Source organism: Odocoileus virginianus, chromosome 32, assembly GCF_023699985.2.
Source record: "Odocoileus virginianus isolate 20LAN1187 ecotype Illinois chromosome 32, Ovbor_1.2, whole genome shotgun sequence".
Taxonomy (NCBI): domain Eukaryota; kingdom Metazoa; phylum Chordata; class Mammalia; order Artiodactyla; family Cervidae; genus Odocoileus; species Odocoileus virginianus.
Window position 1 is genome coordinate 19,863,323 of NC_069705.1, and position 20,117 is coordinate 19,883,439.

At 43.1% G+C, this 20,117-nt stretch overlaps 1 protein-coding gene across 3 annotated transcripts in view; it reads left to right on the forward strand.

Annotated features, from left to right (window-relative positions):
* The window catches only part of PRAG1 (PEAK1 related, kinase-activating pseudokinase 1), a 50,134-nt gene that overhangs the window by 14,532 nt on the left and 15,485 nt on the right, over positions 1-20,117 (forward strand). For all 3 annotated transcript variants that reach the window (XM_070459952.1, XM_020911340.2, XM_070459953.1), the window contains exon 4: positions 11,624-11,781. In XM_070459952.1, coding sequence (XP_070316053.1) covers positions 11,624-11,781 — 158 coding nt within the window. The remainder of the gene's footprint in view (positions 1-11,623; positions 11,782-20,117) is intronic.

The window sequence follows — 20,117 nt, forward strand, 5'->3', positions numbered from 1 at the left end:
AAAGTTCCTTGAAGGTAAAAGACACGCTGCTGCTGCTGCTGAGTCGCTTCAGTCGTGTCCGACTCTGTACAACCCCATAGACGGCAGCCCACCAGGCTCCCCCGTCCCTGGGATTCTCAAGGCAAGAATACTGGAGTGGGAAAAGACATGCTTAGCCATCTATAATTTCAAAATATCCTGTTAAATGCCTGGCGTATGTAGATGCTCAAGAAACTTTTATTCAGTAGACAGTAGTAGGCAGAGACCCTACCCTATTCCATTTTGGCCAGAAGCACCTAACTCTGTGTTTTGCACAGGAAGAAATACTGAGAAAGGAACAAGTAGCATCATTAAATACTTGTATAAAAATGTCTGATACCCAAGTTTCAGATTGCCCCACCCCCACCCCCCGCCCCATGCTCTGTTCTTGCCTCTCTTTTGGCAGTTAACACAGTATTTTGAATTAAACTCCATTCATAAGTCATATCTAAGAGCTTATAAACTCTTGAGAGTACAGGAAACATTTTATATACTTTTCTTTGACTTTTCCATAGGATGCCTTAAGACAGTAGGTATTCATTAAAAGATTATTGAATTAGGGGGGAAAAAAGGCTAGAAGGAACTACAGATCTTGGCCTTATTTTTCACTGGGCACCCCATTATAATTCTGTGGCTTGAGTTAAAGAAACTGAAGTTAATAATTATTAATGCTATTAATGCTTCAAGGTGGGCAAACACTATGAGAGCACAATGCACCCTTTCATGGATTAATTACTCTCCAACGATTGTACATTTGCTTTTTTTTTTTTTTAAGCTGAGCAGGTGTTTGGAGCCCAGCCCTCTCTTGCCACAAGAATGTTCTTTTCAGGCAGTAATCACCTAAGGACTTTTTTCCCCACCCATAAATTGCAAGGAATTCTAGGGTGTGGTTTCATTTTTCTGAGAATAGATTTTCCATGCTTTCTGAGGTGGGTTGGGAGATACAGGCATGGGCCGCATGATCAAGCCCCCTCTGCCATCACATGATCAAAAGCACTTTGTTCCTAGAATAGCCAGCCTACCTTTGAGGTGTGGAACTCACCAACTGCTGAGACATTTTCTCTATTTGTAGTGCAGGAAATCTGCTGTTTGGTTATCATCGATGTGCTCACAAGACTTGCATTTCCCTTTATCAGGGTAGATAGACCAACTACAAAGAATCATTAGCAACCATTTCTCCAACTAATAATTTTCACTTTAAGATCAACATCTTCAGCCTCTGTGCTAAAATCGCTCACTTGTTTCTTTCTATTGGCTTTTGGGCAGGTCCCTAAAAATGTTGGGCATTAAAGGGTGTTTGTTCTGTCCCCATACAGCTCTGTAAAATCCTTTGCTTCCATCAGCTTTTGTCTGGTACTCTGGACATTTATTCTCTGTACTTTTCTAATAGGCAGACTTATGTAAACAAGTGTCCTCCGCTGGGGGAAAAGGGGAACTTCCAGATTAAAGACTGCTTTAAAAAAAAAAACCAAAAAACCCTTCCCTTCTTACTCAGATATTTTGCTCTCCAGTTAATTTTAATATCTATCTCTACCAGATGATCCCCCTGACTTCCTGGCAGTTTTGTTTTAGCCATTTCATGCCCATTTATACATGTGCTATAAAAAATTTCCCCAAAGTTTAAAACTTGTCTTTTAGGCAAATGATTGGTAATGTTTCCACTGTATGTCCCTTCACAATGGCTCCTGATTCCAGGAGCTCTGTAGACAGTCAAAATGAATGAAAATTCAGATACCCTGGATAAAGACAAGAATAGTTGAGGTAAATTGACACATTAAGTAGTAATAAGACTTTGAAGATTAGGAAGAAAGGGAAGAAGAATCTTTGGAATTTTTATCAGTCATAATGGGGAGGTCACTTAAAATAATACTTATGAATGTGTGATCAAAAGGAGGGTTTTGTGAGTGCATGTTCTTGCACCACCAATTAGGGCAATTAGCTTGCATCCTCCACACCAGCTACAGTCAGTTGGAGTAGCAGTCTGGAGTGTCACATGCAAAACTGAGAGCTTGCCAAACTCCATCAATACTGTCTGCAGGTTATGGGAGGTGGGGGGAGCGGTGTACAGCCACAGGTGCCAGCTGTTTGCCAGTCCAGCTTAAGCATCTAAAATTTACCATCAGTAATTGCAGAATCATTGGGGACCAATAACTCTTTCCTATCAGATGGTAAAGAATGGAAAGAATCTGCCTACAATGCAGGAGACTCAGATTCGATTCCTGGGTTGGGAAGATCCCCTGGAGGAGGAAATGGCAACCCACTCCAATATTCTTGCCTGGGAAATCCCATGGACAGAGGAGCCTGGCGGACTACAGTCCATGGGGTCACAAAGAGTTGGACACGACTGAGCGACTTAACACTTCACTATACTGATTTGAAAGTTCCACACCTGGGAGAGGATCTGTGGTCCGTCTAGCCCATGTAGCCCTAAGCAAAGTGTTTGCAAAAGAGGGTCTTCTGATTCCAATCTCCACCTTCAGACTGTTGTGCAAAAATGTTTTGTTTCCTTTTAATGAGTGATTATGAATATTTTCTGACTTTTAATGAGTGACTGAATATTTTGTGACTTATGAGTGATTATAAATATTCCACGAACTTTTGGAAGTTTGTATTTTAGTAAACAATAGTTACCATTAATTCTAGTATCCAATATATAACGCATTATTTCTCTTTAAAGGCTTTAAATTTATGTTTTCAGTCCTTAAACCATGTTAAACAAGGAATGTTAGCCTCACCCTCTTTAACTTGTAGCAGTGACTTTCTGTGCCCCAGGTGGTGGGGTAAGGGGGTCGAGGCAGGAGGTATGTCAGAATCGTTCAGATGAGTAGTTTGAAATGGGAAATATTAAATATAATATCAATATTATATAAATTAATATTAAATATTATGATATAAATTTATACTTTAGAAATTGAAAGCTATTGTTTTCATAATTACTTACATATAATTTTTCCAAGTCCTTTTTCTGGTGGTAAGTGAGGGCATCTGTTTTTATGAAAATATTCAACATGAGGATGGAACGCATCTCCCTGGGAGAAAGTAGAAGAAAACCCAGACAGGAATATTTGATAATCTGTTACATTTACTTGGTGACTTCCCTTCAGATCTTTCAAAATGCCTCCTTGATACTTGTGTCCTCTCCAGAGCTTGACACAGGGGATTGTCTGCACAGTAAATAGTAAATCCCAAATCCCGCCCCTCGATCCTTTTCCTTTGCCTCCTTCAGCACTGATCTGCCCTTCCTCCTGCTTGTGACAGTCATTTAATCGCTAACTGTTGAGGTCTAGGTGTAAGGGAAGCTAAAATGAATTACCCAGGAAAATAAAATATAAGAATACGCTGTTCCCGCTCCATTTCTGAGTGATGCCTTCGAGTAAAACACAATGAAGATCAGTGCAGTATTGTTTGTAGTAGCTGGGTGTTGGTGCAAACCCAGGCTTACTTGAGAAAGGTGAAGATAGTGGCTCAGAACACCAAATAATGGGATGAAAGGTTGGAATAGCTGCTTTGGAGAATTTGAGGTCCTGTGAAGGGATGGCCAGGGAGCCACAAGAGCTAGCTGTCAGGAAGTTTGAGTTCGTCGTGGTGCCAGCCTGCATGGCTGTGTGCTTTTCTAGAGAAGCACTGGGCTACCTAGCGCAGGAGTCGGATGGGAGATGTTTGTTTCATCTTTGGGTCTCTTTAAAATATGAAAGTAAAATCTCTAGCCTATCTATTAAAAAATATCTAGGTATTTTCTGTCCATGTAGCAAAATACTGGATTTGCTGGAGGCTGCTGAAGTCTGTCTGTCTGTCCCCATCTATCCATCATCTATCCACCCATCTTTCTATATAACTAGTACTTTCTTTGTACCTGGTACTATTTTTAGCACTTATTAAATAGTAACTCATCAACTCTTCCTAACCACCGCCGCACCCCACCCCCACCCCCAGTGAGGTAAGTAGTAGTATTGTCTCCATTTTGTGCATGGGAAGCCCCAGGGTCGATGCTCTTAAGAGTGAAACTCATGTGGGAAGCTTTTCAAATGCGTTCGTTACTATTGTTCCCAAAGGCTCCAGAGGTTCCTTTCACACTGTGCTGACCTGTGGGCAGGGCAGCTGGTGGGAGGGCCCCGTCTGTGGATTGTAGTTGTTCAGTCTTTACTTTCCATTGGTCATTCATTGCCTTCTTTTTACCTTCTCTTCCCGTCTGCCTCTGTGTGAACAGATGACCAAGCTCTTGAACATGTAGCATTTCTTCCTTAAGAGGCCAGGAGTTGGAGATTCATTATTGGAGATGCAAGTGTATTGGACCAGGTGATGGGGTCCAGCCGCTGAGTTGCTCTGCACCCTCTTACCTGCTTTCATAGCCGGTCTCCTGTCCTCAACCTGGGCTTAAACCTTCCCACGCTAGGTAGTTGCTGCCTTCCTCTCTCTCACACCAGAAATTCTTTGGGAAAGGACATAGCCATGCAGACTGGGGGCCACAAATAAGAGACTGATTTTCTAAGACAGCAAAGGTCATCTTTTAAAGCCATTTGTACCTCTCAGTGCCAAAGTATATCTATGTATAGTTAGGACAAATGGCTGCAAATTCCCATTTGACCGATGGAAACGTTTTTGTCCATTTTTGTACCAGATAACTAGTAACCTAAAGATGTGTATGGAGGTGCAGGTGTCATGCATGCATGCGCACACTGCTGTCTTTAAAAATGAGCATGTCCTCATTCCTGTTTTTAAATCGTTTCCACTGAATGCAAAGTGCTTTCGTTTTGGGGTTAAACCAAAGGGTTTTTTCAACTTGAGGTTCCCCAGCAGTCACCAGTGCATTAACTGCAAATGCAAATTAAAAAGCCTGCACCATGGGGACTGTAAAGGTCATCTGACCCAAAATGAAACTGATTTCCTATCTTTATATGTGCTAATAAGTCAGTGGGGAAGCCTGCCACTAGAGCAGACTGGATCCATTAGTTCCTTCATTTGGCACTTAGACACTTTGCAGAATAACTCCCATAGCATCTTCTTCAAAGAGCACTAAGGATAAAAACAATAAAAACCTTTCCAGCTTAGCTGTATAACTTTCTCATCCCATCTCTTGAAAAAAAAAATATTTTTTAAACTATAAGGTTGTTAGATTATATAAATTCAGGATACTTGGGAACTGTGGTATTTTGTAGATATGAAAAAGCCTTAGCTATTGAGTCCAACTTTCCGGAGGGCTGTTGTTTACTCAGCGTTCCTGCCTTTTGCAAGTTTTGCTGGGCAAGTGTAGCCGGGCAAGTGTGATTCTTTTCTTAAAGGAAACATTTATCCTCCTAGATGCCTCCCAGTTATTGAAACAGAGGCAGATAAACTTAATCAAGAAGTATTTAATAATGACTCTCTGTTCCAGCATGTCCTGACTAGGACACAGCTCCTCAAAACAGTTTATAATTGTGGTGGTAACAAGCCTGTTTCACATGAAACAGAATCGTCTAACCAGGATTATAACCAAATGCTCAGTGATGTGAATCAGACTCGGTTTGGTATGAGTTCCAAAGCGGACACACCAGTCAGAGGAGACAGATGGCTGGGGAAGGGTTTGTAGGTAAGTGATGCTTCTGCTGCTAGGTCTTGGGTATGGAAAAGGTTTGAAGGGGAGAGAGAATGTTTCCCTCTTTGCCGAGGTGGGGCAGGGACAGGAATGCAGGGTGCTTTGGGGACAATGAGAGGCTAGCCCCACTGGAGCAGAGTATATATGAGCAGAAGTAGTGGATATCGATTAACCCAAATGGTGATAATTTTTTTTCCAAACAGAATGCTAGGCATGTGTTCTAATGTATACACAGTGCTGGGGTGGTGGGGTGGGGTGAGGGGGATATTTGAAATCAAAGAAAATCTGGAGGTGTGTTTCTGTTACCATGCGAGACCAGAGCTGATTCAGTATGTGGCAGAGGTCAAGAATACTTGAACGGGCTCTGTGTAGGGTTCTTGAAAGTTGACCATCATTATGAGAGAAGAATTTTGGAGAGTTTTGGAGTCAGAATGACCAAATCTGCAGATGTTTTCTGACGACCATGGCTTAAACCCTCTGCATACTTTTTTAGAGGAGATTGATCAATATTTATCTCCCAGGTTGTTGAAGCAAGGATGGTGTCACCTCCCCTCGCTGTTGTAGCCACAAAACCTGACACAGTGCCTGGCACAGAGCAGACAGTCAGTATTTATTTACTGGAAAATCTGAGAATGGTATTCAAAAAAGACAGGATTGGGGAATGCACTGCTGGTCATACAGGCATAAGATAAATAAAAATGGGGTGCTTTTATTCACCAAGCAAACCCAGTGTTTCAGCTCCAATCATTGAATGATTCTGACTTTAGGATCTGGCCAAATAGTAGAGAATGAAATAGGGTGAAATTGAGTGTATTTGAGAGGGTATTTGAATTGCTTCTGATGATGCAGCCCAACAGGACAATTGGAGATTGGAGAAAGCCGCAGGTCACAGAGGCAGAGCCGTCCCTATTTTCCTGTGCTTTCGCAGGAAGTGCATTTTATAGAAAAGTCAGAGAGGAACTGGGGGGAAACGGAGAGCTCTGAGCTGGTGAACTCACAGCGGCTGACAGGGCACACGCGGCCGCCTTTGACGCTGGCCCTTCATCCTCAGGGCTGCTCCGCGGGGCCCCGCCGTCACCGGCCCAGCACACCCCTGGGCTCTGGGAGCCCACGCGGATGATCACAGCACCGAGGGCTGGAGTCTGGGATGGTAAGAGGCTCTCATTCTTTGATTAAGGCATGACTTGATTTCGTTGCATCTAAGCCAGTTTATTTCCCCTTCTTGGTAACTTAAACAAGGTTTAAATGAGTTTTCGAACATGTTCGTGCTTTCTGAGCTACCTGAAAGGGCTTCCCTAAAACATTAGACATAGCAGCGAACTTGACCCATCCAAAGACTGGGTGGTATAACTGTGTCCAGGGGTCTGGAGAGCTAGTGTAAAACTGCACACTGGTGCTGCGCGACTTTTCTTACCTTTCGCTCCAGGGGCAAAAATTTCTCAACCAAATAGATGTGAGCTAACCCAGACTCAGAGCTTTGAGAATGAACGTTTGCCTCGGTCACATTTTCAGTTGTGCTGCGTATGAGGATTCTAGCCGCCGTGTCTGAGATACAGTCTCTGCCCCTACTGGGGTCTGGTATCTGTTCAGAATTTTGGGCATTCTGAAAACTTGGGGCTATTTTTAGACTTAGTGTTTTTTTTTTCTCCTACGAATGAGGAAGTCTGGCAGATGGCTCTTCCGGCTGGATTATTATTATTTTTTGCAGCTTTCTACCAATACGATAGGGAGAAAACTCTGGCAAGGCTTCTTTCTCTAAGGACAATGGGGGGAAAAGCCATTCTGCAAACACTGGGCAGCAGCTGCAGGGTTCAGATCTCTAAGGACGCTGTGCCACTGGCTCTGTATCTCACACTGCTCTCCTGTGACCGTGTCTAATCACGGGGGGAGGTAGGGAAGGAAGTCTGAGCAAGAACAAGCCATTTATCACAGTGCAGAGCAATGACATCTGTGCAGGCAGTGCTCTCACTGCAGATGATAAGAGTGTTATTCGCCACCCAGAGAGGAAAGACTAGAGCATGTGGCTTTGGCCTCGTGAAGCCACTTCCTTAAATCACATGACATCAGAGTTCACCGCATAGATGGTTTGCACCAGTTTTATGAAAGGCAAGTCAAACTATCACTAATGAAGGAAAAGAGCCTTTAAAAGAGAATAAGTATAGTCTGGCTGTGTATTGCTGAGTGCCTTCGGATTCTCATCCGGCCTCACATCTGATGGAACAATCTATTAGGGCCCAGAAAAGTCACCTTTGGAATCTTAAGCCTTTTGCAAGGATGCTTGAGAAATCTATTGCACACACAGACTGGAGACACAAAAACAACGTGATTGTCTGTCCCCGCTTTGATGGCCAACTTCCCCCTTTTCATTTTCAAGTCTGGTGTGGTTGTTTTCCTTCGATAATTGAACTCGCCATTCTCTAAGACAATAGATCATACAGGTTTCCAAGGTGGATGAGATTTGATGCAGTTCATATGAAAGATTTTATAAAAGGGTCACCTCTTTCTCCTTATTTACATCTGAGCATCCCAACTGCCTGTGGGGTTTTAGTTACTGGTCAGGAACCTGGGCTTCTTGAGGGTTTTTTGGTAGAGAAACTTTGACGTGTCCAGGGGCTTCCCTTGTGGCTCAGCTGGTAAAGAATTCACCTCCAATGAGGGAGACCTGGGTTCGATCCTTGGCTTGGGAAGACTCCCCTGGAGAAGGGAAAGGCTTCCCTCTCCAGTATTCTGGCCTGGAGGATTCCATGGACTGTATAGTCCATGGGGTCGCAAAGAGTCGGACACAACTGAGTGACTTTCACACACACACGTGTCCAAGATTTTTCAAATAATTACCATTTTGTTCTCTGTTTTGGGTTGTTGTTTTTTTAAGGAAATATTACAAATACCGTGGAATATCCCTCCCTATACAATTTCCATTTCAATTTCCCCTTGCTACCCAGAGTCATCACTGTCTTGAAGTTGAGTGTCATTTCCATTTTACCACGTGTATGTGGTAAAATGTGTAAAAAATACATAGAATTATAATGTGTTTTAAAATTGTATATAAGTGATGTCACACTTAAGCCTTTTGCAAGCTGCTTTTAAAATAGTCAGCATTTTAAGAATTCTTTTCATACTGGTACATTTAAATCAAGTTTATTTATTTTTGAATGCTATATGGTACTCTGATACAAGACTATACCACAGTGTATAGTCTTCCATTCCTTTACTGATGGCCACTGGACTGCCTATGATTTTGTTTCTGCTGTTAGTAACACTGTGAATAATCTTCCCCATATATGAGTTTCTCTAGATCTGCCCTACACAGTGCAGTAGCCACTAGCTAAAATGTGGGAGCCTAAATTGCAATGTGCTATAAATATAAAATATAAACCAGATTTTGAAGACTTGGAATGAAAAAACTATAAAATATCTCATTAATTTTATATTTGTTGCATAGTGAAATGACAATATTTTATGTATTTTGTGAAGTAAAATACATTGTAAAAATTAATTTTACCTTTAATTTAGCTACTAAATTTTTTAAATTTTGTATATATGTACATGACTTGCATATTTCTATTGAACAAGACTGTTCTGGATCGGGAGTCATCATCTACCACCCACAGGTCAGCTATCTGTGTTGTAAAAAAAGTTTTACTAGAAAACATGCCCATTTCTTTACATATTGTCAGTGGCTCCTTCCCTGCTACAAAAGCAGAGCTGATACTTGGAACAGAGACTATATGATCCATGAGCCTAAAATATTTACCACCTGTCCTTTAAGGAAAGGTTTGTCTGTCCCTATTCTAAAGTGATGACTTTTAACCTTTTTAAAACTAAGTTTCTAAAATATATTTTAAGAATTATATTTAATACTGTGATCCAATACACACACACACACACACACACACACCTCTGAAACAAAAGTTTCACAAATACTTACTCTTTTAATTTTTATTTCTGGTCTATTCTATTTTGTTAAACTGCCTTGACACACAAAATTGAGCTGGCCATTCACTACTGGTCATTTAATATCTTTGTTCCTTTTGCATATGGCAACTGGACATTTTTCTTTCTTTTAATGCTTCACTTTATACTAAATAATCGTGTGTATGTTCTCACACATACCACATTTACTTTTTGTTTTGTTTTCTCTATTTATACACATTCTCTTCTGGTGATTTTCTGCATCAGCTCAGCAGCTGTGGTGCTGGAATTTCTCCCATGGCAGTTTTCTGAGCCTGTAGGCCGGGAGACTGCAGGGCCGCTCTGATGTGGTTGCATTGCCAGAGAGACCTAGCTTTTTTTTTTACCTAGACTGAGGACTTGTCATTATTCACAACTTCATATCTTGGCCTCATCTGCAAAAGCCACTGTTGTTGCATCTGTTGTTGGATCATAAAATAAAAAAAAAAAAATATTTCACGAAACCTTCTATGACGATATTTTGGCAGAGGGTAAAATAAAGACAATCTACTACCATAGTGCTTCCTAAGATTTGATGTCCCCAAGGCCCCTAGAGTGACATTGGGATGTAGAGAATATTATTAGTTGTAACATTGCCATCACTGTCATATTTAGGTGTAATAGCTTTGAAACTTTTAAAAATGCGGTCCTAAGGGTGGGAGGCAGGGAGAGAGACATATCTCTGGAGAACATGTTTCATGGAAGCAGACTTTCTCTAAACTTTTCTGTTAATGAACAAGAGATTCCACTGCCTATGAGGACCACACAGGACTGGGCACTGCTGAACACAAAGAACAATCAATACATTCTTGGCTGTACGGTCATGTGCATTAGATAAGGCAGTTCTGATACCAAATCAATACTGTTTTGTGTATTTCCTACAGCAGATATTGAGATATAGATCCACCGTGGTGGGAGAGGAGTGTCATCAGGAGATATCAGTCCGGAGAAATCTAGGTTACCAATAACAGGGAGAGGGCTGGATTGATTGTGGTCTGTCCCACTGCGTGGGGAAAATGTCAGGTCAGAGTGAATATTCATGTGGTCCTCTGAAAGAGGGAAATCAATCAGCTAAACCTTCTACTTAATAAGGGAACCGTTTTCTCCAAGGCGAGGTCCTTTTCTTGAACTTGATATTCCTGTCCCCAGTGCGTCAGTCATTCTATCTTAGAGACACAATCAAAGATTTCATAGAAAGCCTAAGGGCAGATTCATTCCTTAGTTTTGGTATCAGGTTTAATATGGTTCTATCTAAGCATTGCACTACCCATCTAGTTAAAATTGCAATAATGTTTCCTTTAATTCCATGGAACAAGCTAGACCCTTTGAAGCTATATCAAGAGAGTACCAGGCACAGAAGAAACCTTTTGTTTTTGGTCCACAGTTCACTTGTCCTGTGATCTTGCAAAACCTCCCCAATCTCTATATCTCTGTACATTGGCTTGTATGATCATGTTCAATTTTTCTTTGTAGAGATGACACATAGTATAATAGCTGACATACATATTTTGGCAGAGGGGGCCAGAGTATGAAGGCTGCTGCTGCTGCTAAGTCACTTCACACGTGTCCAACTCTGTGCGACCCCATAGACGGCAGCCCACCAGGCTCCCCCATCCCTGGGATTCTCCAGGCAAGAACACTGGAGTGGGTTGCCATTACCTTCTCCAATGCATGAAAGTGAAAAGTGAAAGTGAAGTTGCTCAGTTGTGCCCGACTCTTCACGACCCCACGGACCGCAGGCTTCCAGGCTCCTCTGTCCATGAGATTTTCCAGGCAAGAGTACTGGAGTGGAGTGCCATTGACTTCTCCGGAGTATGAAGGCAGTTCCTCCAAAATCATGATTTGGGGGCTTTTCCAAATTTAATAGTCTCACTTGTCTTTAATCACACTCAAGAAATCACCTGCCAGTCGTGTGTATAAGGTTTCAGAAGAGCCCGTGTTCTGTCCTCCCCCAAATCATGTTTTCAGAACTTGGCAGCACTGGTCAGGCTTCAAGAGCATGGTAGGTTCATACTCTATTGGCTGGTTTTTTGAACAGAGACCAAATTAATTATTGTTATCATTTGTTTCTGCATTTTCCAGGCACCTTTTAAAAATGAACAGGAGCAGCTCTGATTTGGAGAAAGTGAGCCAGGGCTCCGCCGAGAGCCTCAGCCCATCCTTTAGGGGCGTCCACGTCAGCTTCGCCACAGGCTCCACGGACAGCCTGGCCTCCGACTCCAGGACCTGCAGCGATGGGGGTAACACACTTGACCTTGATGGAGAGGCTTAGATCCTCCTGAGCCTGGAAGGCCAGGCCTGGGTTAACTGCCGAGACTCGGAAGCGTTGAGCTGGACCTACTGTCTCGGTCCCACTTTCCCCACAAAAGAGACTCTACCGAGGAGTTTTTTTTTTTTTTAAAGAGTTCTCTTTATTTTTATTTATTTATTTGTTTGGCTGCACTGCACAGCATGTGCTATGCTGCGCTTGGTCACTCAGTTGTATCTGACTCTTTGCGACCCCGTGGACTGTAGCCCACCAGGCTCCTCTGTCCATGGGATTCTCCAGGCAAGAATACTGGAGTGGGTTGCCATGCCCTCCCCCAGGGGATCTTCCCAACCTAGGTCTCCTGCATTGCAGGCAGATTTTTTTACTGTCTGTGCCACCAGGGGAGTCCAAGAATACTGGAGTGGGTAGCCTATCCCTTCTCCGTGGGGTCTTCCTGATCCAGGAATCGAACTGGGGTCTCTCGCATTGCAGGTAGATCCTTTACCAGCTGAGCTACCAGGGAAGCCCACTGCATGTGGGATCTTAATTCCTCAACCAGGAATGGAACCCACACCCCCGCATTGGAAGGTGGAGTCTTAACCACTGGACCACCAGAGATGTTCTTATTCCCTGTTGAATTTATAGCAAGGTGCTTCACCCCGTATCTCCCTCTCCAATTACACATAGTACATCCACATGGCAATATGGTGGGAGATCGGAAGCATATCGAAAGATTCCTGACTCCTGGGTAATGAGTCATTATATATTTAGGTCTGCACTTGATTTCTATCCTCAGGATTGGTTCACAGTGGCAATCCCAAGTTCCCTCTCCCTCCACCCTCTGTCTCTCCTTTTCTTTCACAGGCATGCACACACACATATGCACACACTTACTTGGATACACAGCAGGCGTTTTTATCAGTGTTTGTTGAATTAAAGCATGGAGGCTTCATTAGACCACCACCAATCCCAGAGCTTCTGGATAAAGCTCTAAGGCTTCATATGTGGGTATGTCCTGATTGGGCTTCCCAGGTGACACTAGTGGTAAAGAACCCACCTGCCAGTGCAAGAGAAGCAAGAGATGTGGGTTCGATCCCTAGGTCGGGAAGATCCCTTGGAGGAGGGCACAGCAGCCCACTCCAGTGTTCTTGCCTGGAGAATCCCATGGACAGAGGAGCCTGGCAGGCTGCAGTCCATAGGGTCGCAAAGAGTCGGAAGCAATTTATCACACATGTACACATGTCCTGGTTGGGTATATAGTTGCCTCCCCCCGCCCATATCTGCAGGCTTTGAATTCACGATTTGAACAGGTTCCCAAGGTTAAATCTTTGGTTAAATTGACGGATACAGAACCTGCGGATACAGCAGGCTGGTGGCACTCTGCTGCTGCTTTGTATAAGGCACTTGAACATCTATGGATTTTGGTATCCCAGGGGATTCCTGGAGCCAGTTCCCCCAGGGATAAGGAGGGATGACTGTATTCCTAAAAAAAAAGAACTCTCGCTTTCCTGTAGTTTCGATGGGTAGTAGTAGAACTTTTAGCCTTTAACATTTGTGTGAGTGTGTGTGTGTATGTGTGTTGACTCCTGTATTTCTCATCAACTTGCCCTAGCACGATAGGTTTGAACATGTGCTATCATGACCCTCTCAGTCCTAAGGAAATATTTCTTCTCCGTTGGCATTTTTAGAGTAGAAAGTTCTGGTGTGAATTTACTGTCACCAACATTTTTCTATCTAAAAGATTAGTGCCACTCAGACAGAAGCATAGAAGTCAGTCTGTGGTGTGTTCTGATGGGAAGCTTCCGATAGATCTGACTTAAAAACAGGAAATATCTTAGCCTTGATTTGGGTGGGATGTGGCAAAAGAACATTTTCTTTCTCTGCAGGTTGTCCTGGGCGTCTATCTTTTTCCTTTCCCCCTTGGATTGTGCAGAAATTTCTACAAAGCACATTATTTTGTGGAGGGCTGGGCTGGGCACGTGAACCATTAGACCCTGTGCTGGTCCGCGGGGACCTGCCCTTTTGGGATTGTGAGCCATTCTGTGGGAGGGTCTTCCATCTGCCACCCACCAGCTCGTGTTGGTGAGAACTGGACTAAATTGCTCCAGCACTTTTCTTCTCGGAACCAGCAAATCATGACGTTTGCTCTTGGGCTCTTACCATCTAGCCAGGAAGGTAAGATTCAAATTCCTGACCCATGGGTGGATGGAGTAAGCAAGCAAATTGGGCTGCTCAGAACAAGAGTGCTTATGAAAGCGTCCAGAGAGAGAGGAATCAGTGAGGGCTGGTGGAGGGTTCAGAGAAGGCTTCCTGAGGAGATGGGACTCTTGTGTCAAGAGTGGTTAAACTTGAGGAGGTAGTGGGAGGAAGAGGGGGCTTTTCAGGTTACGGGATCAGTTCAGGAGGAGAAAAGGCACAGGTTAGCGATGCTCAGGGTGAAAGGGTGAGACCAGCCTGATACACTTGAGTGGAAGCGAATGAGGGGCGCTAGTCTCCGCGGTGGTGGGAGGCCGGGGCGGGCTGGTGCAGAGCTCCCCAAACCAGTCTGTGGAGTTTGGAAGTAGGGAGCCACTTGGAGGTTTATGAGTACATTCGTGACCCCTAACCCAGACTTCTAGAATTAAAATGAACACTTGTCCATCTGACACTGAGATGACATTGTAAACCAGCCATGCTTTGATTTTTTTTTAAAAAGGATACATTTTCATGGTTATCCTTTTACTGTGAGCTGTTCAATGGAAATGCCCCTCAAAATCTAGATACCTGGAATAACAAAACGGTATATATTGCATTGGCCGAAAAGTTCGTTCAAGTTTTTCTGTAACACATTATGGAAAAACCCAAGCGAACTTTTTGGCCAACCCAACACCTTCTTAACCAGACTCTGGCTCGTCAGAGCAAACCAGTTTCTATCTGCTGCTCCTCCGTATGGCTCTGTACCGAGAACCCTGCTTTGAAACTGGCAGGAGACCATAGGAATGCTCTCTTTTCTCCTTCTTAATGTCTCTTAAACATTAATCTGGAGGCTATCCAGAACCGCCAGTCATGAAATGTAAGAAACCCTTCATTTAGCCACTCATCATTAGCCAAGGCAGCTGGCTTCAATCTGTTGTTGAACAGTGAGCTTTTCGTCCCATGGATCCTTACTCACTTTTACCTTGGAGCAGAAATACTTACCCATCGTGCCTTTTGTTACTATTTGGCATCTTGTGCTGAAGCTGAGACAGGGAACCAAGATAGGAGAGGTAGAGTTAATTCAAGAATGTAGCATCGACCTCTTTAATATTATAGATCAAATCAAAAGAGACCATTCGATTACTGATTTTGTCAGTAAGAATTCACTCATAAAAATGACACATTTTGTGGACTCCGAGTCTGTGGTATGAGCAAGCCTGAGTGAGTTGAGGACAAAGTCATTCCAGGGCATGTAGCATAGTAGTTTTTAGAAACTTCTTGGAAACTCATCTGGGTTCATGGTGAAAGTTTTCTTCTATCCAGGTTTTGTGGCCCACCCCCTGCAAAAGTTTTTAATTTTATAAGAAAAATAAACCTAATTGCAAGCTGTAACTTTGTTGCATTTTTTTAAAAAAAGGAGTTTGTCTAAACTTGACAAAATATTTTTGTATCAATGTTAATTCAGCTCTTTGTGCTTGTGTCACATTTCTTACTCCTCTGAGCACATCTGTTATCCCATTTGTCCATGTGGGCAGTTCCATTGAACAGTGGGTCAACTCGGTGAAAGGAAAAATCCATCTAAGCAGTTGTCAGGTTTATGCTTGGTTAGGGAGGGACAAACTGCATGTGTAAGGACAGATCTATGAATGCTGCCAAGGGGAAGGTCATCTGGAGTGAATGGTTGGATGGGGGTGGGAGGAATGGTCATCAGGAGACTCATGTGCTTTTAAATGGTTACTTTTAAATATTGCAAACCTCATAATTGCATTAAGATAATTTTCCCTTTTGATGTAGGATAACATTTCAATTAAGAGTTCCACAGTTAAACAAACATCGTGGATGCCAGGCTCCCATCTCCCATTGAACTGAAAATGTGGTCACAAGGGATAGATGAGAGGTCTAAATAACTAGACAGTAGTGACTATAAACTCCCATGAAGAAATATACCCAGGCAGTGTTTCTGTTCTGATTTTTGTTGCCGGCAAACCAGAGGCATAGAAAGTTCATTAACTATCTTGACAGTAGTGAGCTTGTATTTCTCAGTAATAATGCCGAGAGGATTTTAAAAATATAGATGTTAATGCAGTCATTGGTTTGATAGGTATTCATTGAATACAAACGATGTGCTCAGTTGCGTCGGACTCTGCGACCCCATGGACTGTAGCCTGCCCAGCTCCTCTGTCCATGGGATTTCCCAGGCAAGAATACTGGAGGAGGGTTGCCATTTCCTTCCCCAGGGGATCTTCCTGACCCAGGGATCTAACCTGGGTCCCCTGCATCTCATGCATTGACAGGCAGATTCTTTACTACTGAGCCACCTGGGAAGTCCCATGCTACTGTGGATTGAGTACAATGTTAGATGTTGAAGACACAGCAGGGACAGAAGGTGTCATGTCCCTTCTTTCATAGAGCTCACATTCTAGTGAGGAGACATGGACAGTGAGGAAGATGAAGAACTCAGGTAGCCAGTGTTAGATGGCAATAAGTGCTCTAGGGAAAAGTCATCCAGGAAGGGGGCGGGGCGCACCTGTCAAGGGGAGAGAGAAAGTCCACAAAGGGCAGACGTCAGCCTGACCCTCACTGAGTCCTTGCTCACCCACTCAGGCTATTATCTGAGCCTCTGTAAGAAGAAACAACATTTTCAAAAAGGTGATCCTGGGAGTTCCCCGGTGGCCTAGTAGTTAGGATTCTGGGCTTTGCTATGGCCTGGGTTTAATACCTGCTTCAGGGAACTGAGATCCTGCAAGCTACATGAAGCAATCAAAAAAAAAAAAAAAAAAAGGTGGTCCTGAAAAAGACATCTAAAATTTTCAAACCAAAAATAGTGTGTTTTCAATTAATTAAGCAAGCTTGTTAGAATGCTTGATCCTAAATGGATGGCTTCAGTCTAATTTCCATCCATGTTTTGCTCTAACACTGTATCTCTCCTCCCAACTCTCCATGGAGACAGACTGAGTCATCAGTTTTGTTCTGGAAAATCTACTACTAAAGGTTGGAGGAATTATCCTAAAGAAAAGATGCTGATTTTTAAGTGTAAGTGTGGCCTGAGCCCTCAGAATATCACCAGACTTAAAGCTTCACCTTAGATTGAGCCATTCCCCTTAAACTAAGTTTAAAAACATATATATATTATTATTTCAGTAAAGTCTATACATGTCTATGATACAAATCTAAACAATGAAGAAAGATATAAAATGAAAACCAGTCTTCAGACACTCCCACCCCAGCTCCCACCTCCACTTGGAACATTTTTTCTATATCATCCCACAACTTTGTATCCATATTCCAAATATCATAAGCTTTAGTTCTACACACTTTTGTACTTACTGTAACTTGAAGTCCTTCAAATCAGAACCTCTAGGTCAACCTCATTTTCTTTTCATACTGCATATTTTTTCATTGTATGAATTAGTTAAACCCTTCTCTTGTCAATGCATATGTAGGTTCCTTTCATTACAAGTCTACAGTAACATCCTGGGACATACACTGAGATAATTTGGTGAGCGTATCTGTAAGATAACTTCTTAGAAGTGGAATTGATATGTCAAAACATATATGCATTTTAAAATAGATGTTATCAAATTAACCTCTAAAAATGTCAATTTATGCTTCCATCAGTGGCACGCAAAAGTGCCTTGAACATTCTACTGTTAACTTGGAAGCAAACCCTTAACGATTGTGTTATAATGGGAAAAATCACGATTCGGGAAGCACACACAGGCTGTAGACATGACATATTTTATATGAGCCTGTTTTCCAAACTGAGACAGTGCTTCCCCATTTTGCATGTCAATGGCCTGCCCATCTTGATCACTGTTTTTTGGGATACTTAAGCAGTCCAGAGAGGCATCTCACAAATGCCGCATTTTCTGTATAATTGTAAAATGCTAATAATATGCTTCCATTTTCAGATCGTGTTTGCCTTCTTGAAAAAGTAAGCATTCCTCTTGAAGGAATGCCATGTGCCTTCCTTTAACAAAAAAAAAAAAAAAATAGAGCTTAGTCTATTTTGATTGTGGAACCAAACAAGAGCTTATACAGTTTTCCTTTGGAGGAAAAAGTTACTATCTGTGAGTCTAAAACATATCCTCCACCCTTAACATTTTCTGGGGGTGGGGTGGGGAAGGGGTTTTGGCCAAAATCTGCAAGACTATCACTTCCTGTGTGACGCTGGCCTGCACCGATGGCTTCAGACCATAGTGCAGACAAGGTTTTCTCCATCTACTCTGTTCCCCCTGCCTTGCCTGTAGTAGGTGCTCAAGAAATACTGAGTGAATGAATGGATTATTAATCTATACAGTCATTTCCAGCCAGTCAGTCATTTCCTGTTACCCTCATTTTAAAAAAAGATCCACAAAACACTTAAGTGTTTCAAACAACAGAAAATTCCATTTACTTTCCTTTAAAAGGTGGAGACAGTCAGATGCCAAAGCTAAAGTTTGGAGCTGGGCTGGGGGCCTCTGAGCTGGGACCTGGCCCTTTGTCCCCACATTTGCTCCGGCCTCCCTGCTGTCAAGGTCTGTGTCATTTCGTCCTTTACATCTGCTCTCAGAAGGCAGAGTCGGGCGCCGAGGGAGCCACACGGGCTTATTTATACATTTCAAAACTGGACTGACCACTTCCTCCTGAAGCCCAGCTCTCATTTTAGCTGTAGAGAACAATGAAAGTACCTATTAAAACCCAGCCAGAAGAGAGGACTCTATAATAAGAAAACCTCACAGTGCTGGGGTTGAACTTTTGGCCTGCGTTTCTGCATAGGAGTTAAGCTCTTTTTCCGGACCATTGAAATCCTGGTACCTCTTCTCTGCTTTCTAAATAGAATGGCACCAAATGAGTTCACCTTCCCGTCTGTTGTTCTAAGATCCTACCCCATGCACCGTGTGATAGTTAGTTTCGTCCGAGAAAAGACTTTTCTCTGAAGCACAGCCACTAAAGAGATGCAGGGCTGTTCTGCTCTATAGCTAGCTATGGGCTTGATGTGCAGAATTGAAAATTAGAGGGAAAACTTAGGAAAAGGGGTTTGTAGCTCTCTGGCCCTATTAGTATGCAAAGTCATTTTAAAAAAACTACCAATGATGTAACTGTGATGTAGGCAGACTTCCCAGGAAAGTATTTTCCATTCTTACCCTTTTTATACCCTTAATTATAAGCCAGAATTTGGAAACAGAGTGACCTAACACCGGCCTAAAACCCCAGGATATATCTGACTCTGTCTCATGCGCCCTTGGATCCAAGTCCTGAGAATATGGGCTGTTGGCCAAAGTGTTTCATGATTTTTTTAGACACATTTTTCTAAACCAGTGGCTTGCCTGTGAGTTTTGAGACTATTTTAGCTGTCAAGGCATGTTTGTTCCCTCTTCTTTCTGGCTCTTCTAAATGCAGAGGGTGGCAGCTGCTACTCATAGTAAGAGTCTAGCTTCTGCAAGGTCACAGCCGTGTTTCCGAGGAGGTGCCCCACAGAAGAGTCAAGAACACGACCGAGCCAGAGTGGGCTTTCGGGGGCGCCTGCCATTGGGTAGAAGATGGCTGCTGCCTGTCTTGTGGTGGAGAAATCACAAAGTTTAATCGAGAAGGGTCACGTGTGGACATCTCTTTCTGAGAAGCCCTAAGAATATTAACAGCCGAGATGTAATTCAGTCCTGTGTTGCCTGGGAGTCATCAGAGAGAATTACAGTCTTCTCATCAGTCATGGGTCCACGTCTGGAGCATGGATTTAAGAATGCCTCAGGACAGAAGGTGGGGTGCCTGTTACCAAACTAGGTGATTTTTCTCAAATGAAAACAATCACAGTATGTGTATGTAAAGGGCTTCCCAGGTGGAGGTGGTGGTAAAGAACCCACCTGCCAATGCAGGAGATGTAAGAGACGTAGGTTCGATCCCTGGGTTGGGAAGATCCCCAGGAGGAGGGCAGGGCAGCCCGCTCCAGTATTCTTTCCTGGAAAATCCCATGGACGGAGGAGCCTGGTGGGCTACAGGCCATAGGGTCGCAAAGAGTTGGACACGACTGAAGGGAGTTAGAATGCACGCACACACGCACATGTATGTAATGCCCAGTCATAGAGGGAAAGGGAACGTTTCCGATGAGCCTCACTGCACTGGGTAAGGTCTGTGTCCTGTAGTCCTTCCCATCTGCTGGGCAGGTGCCCGGCTGGG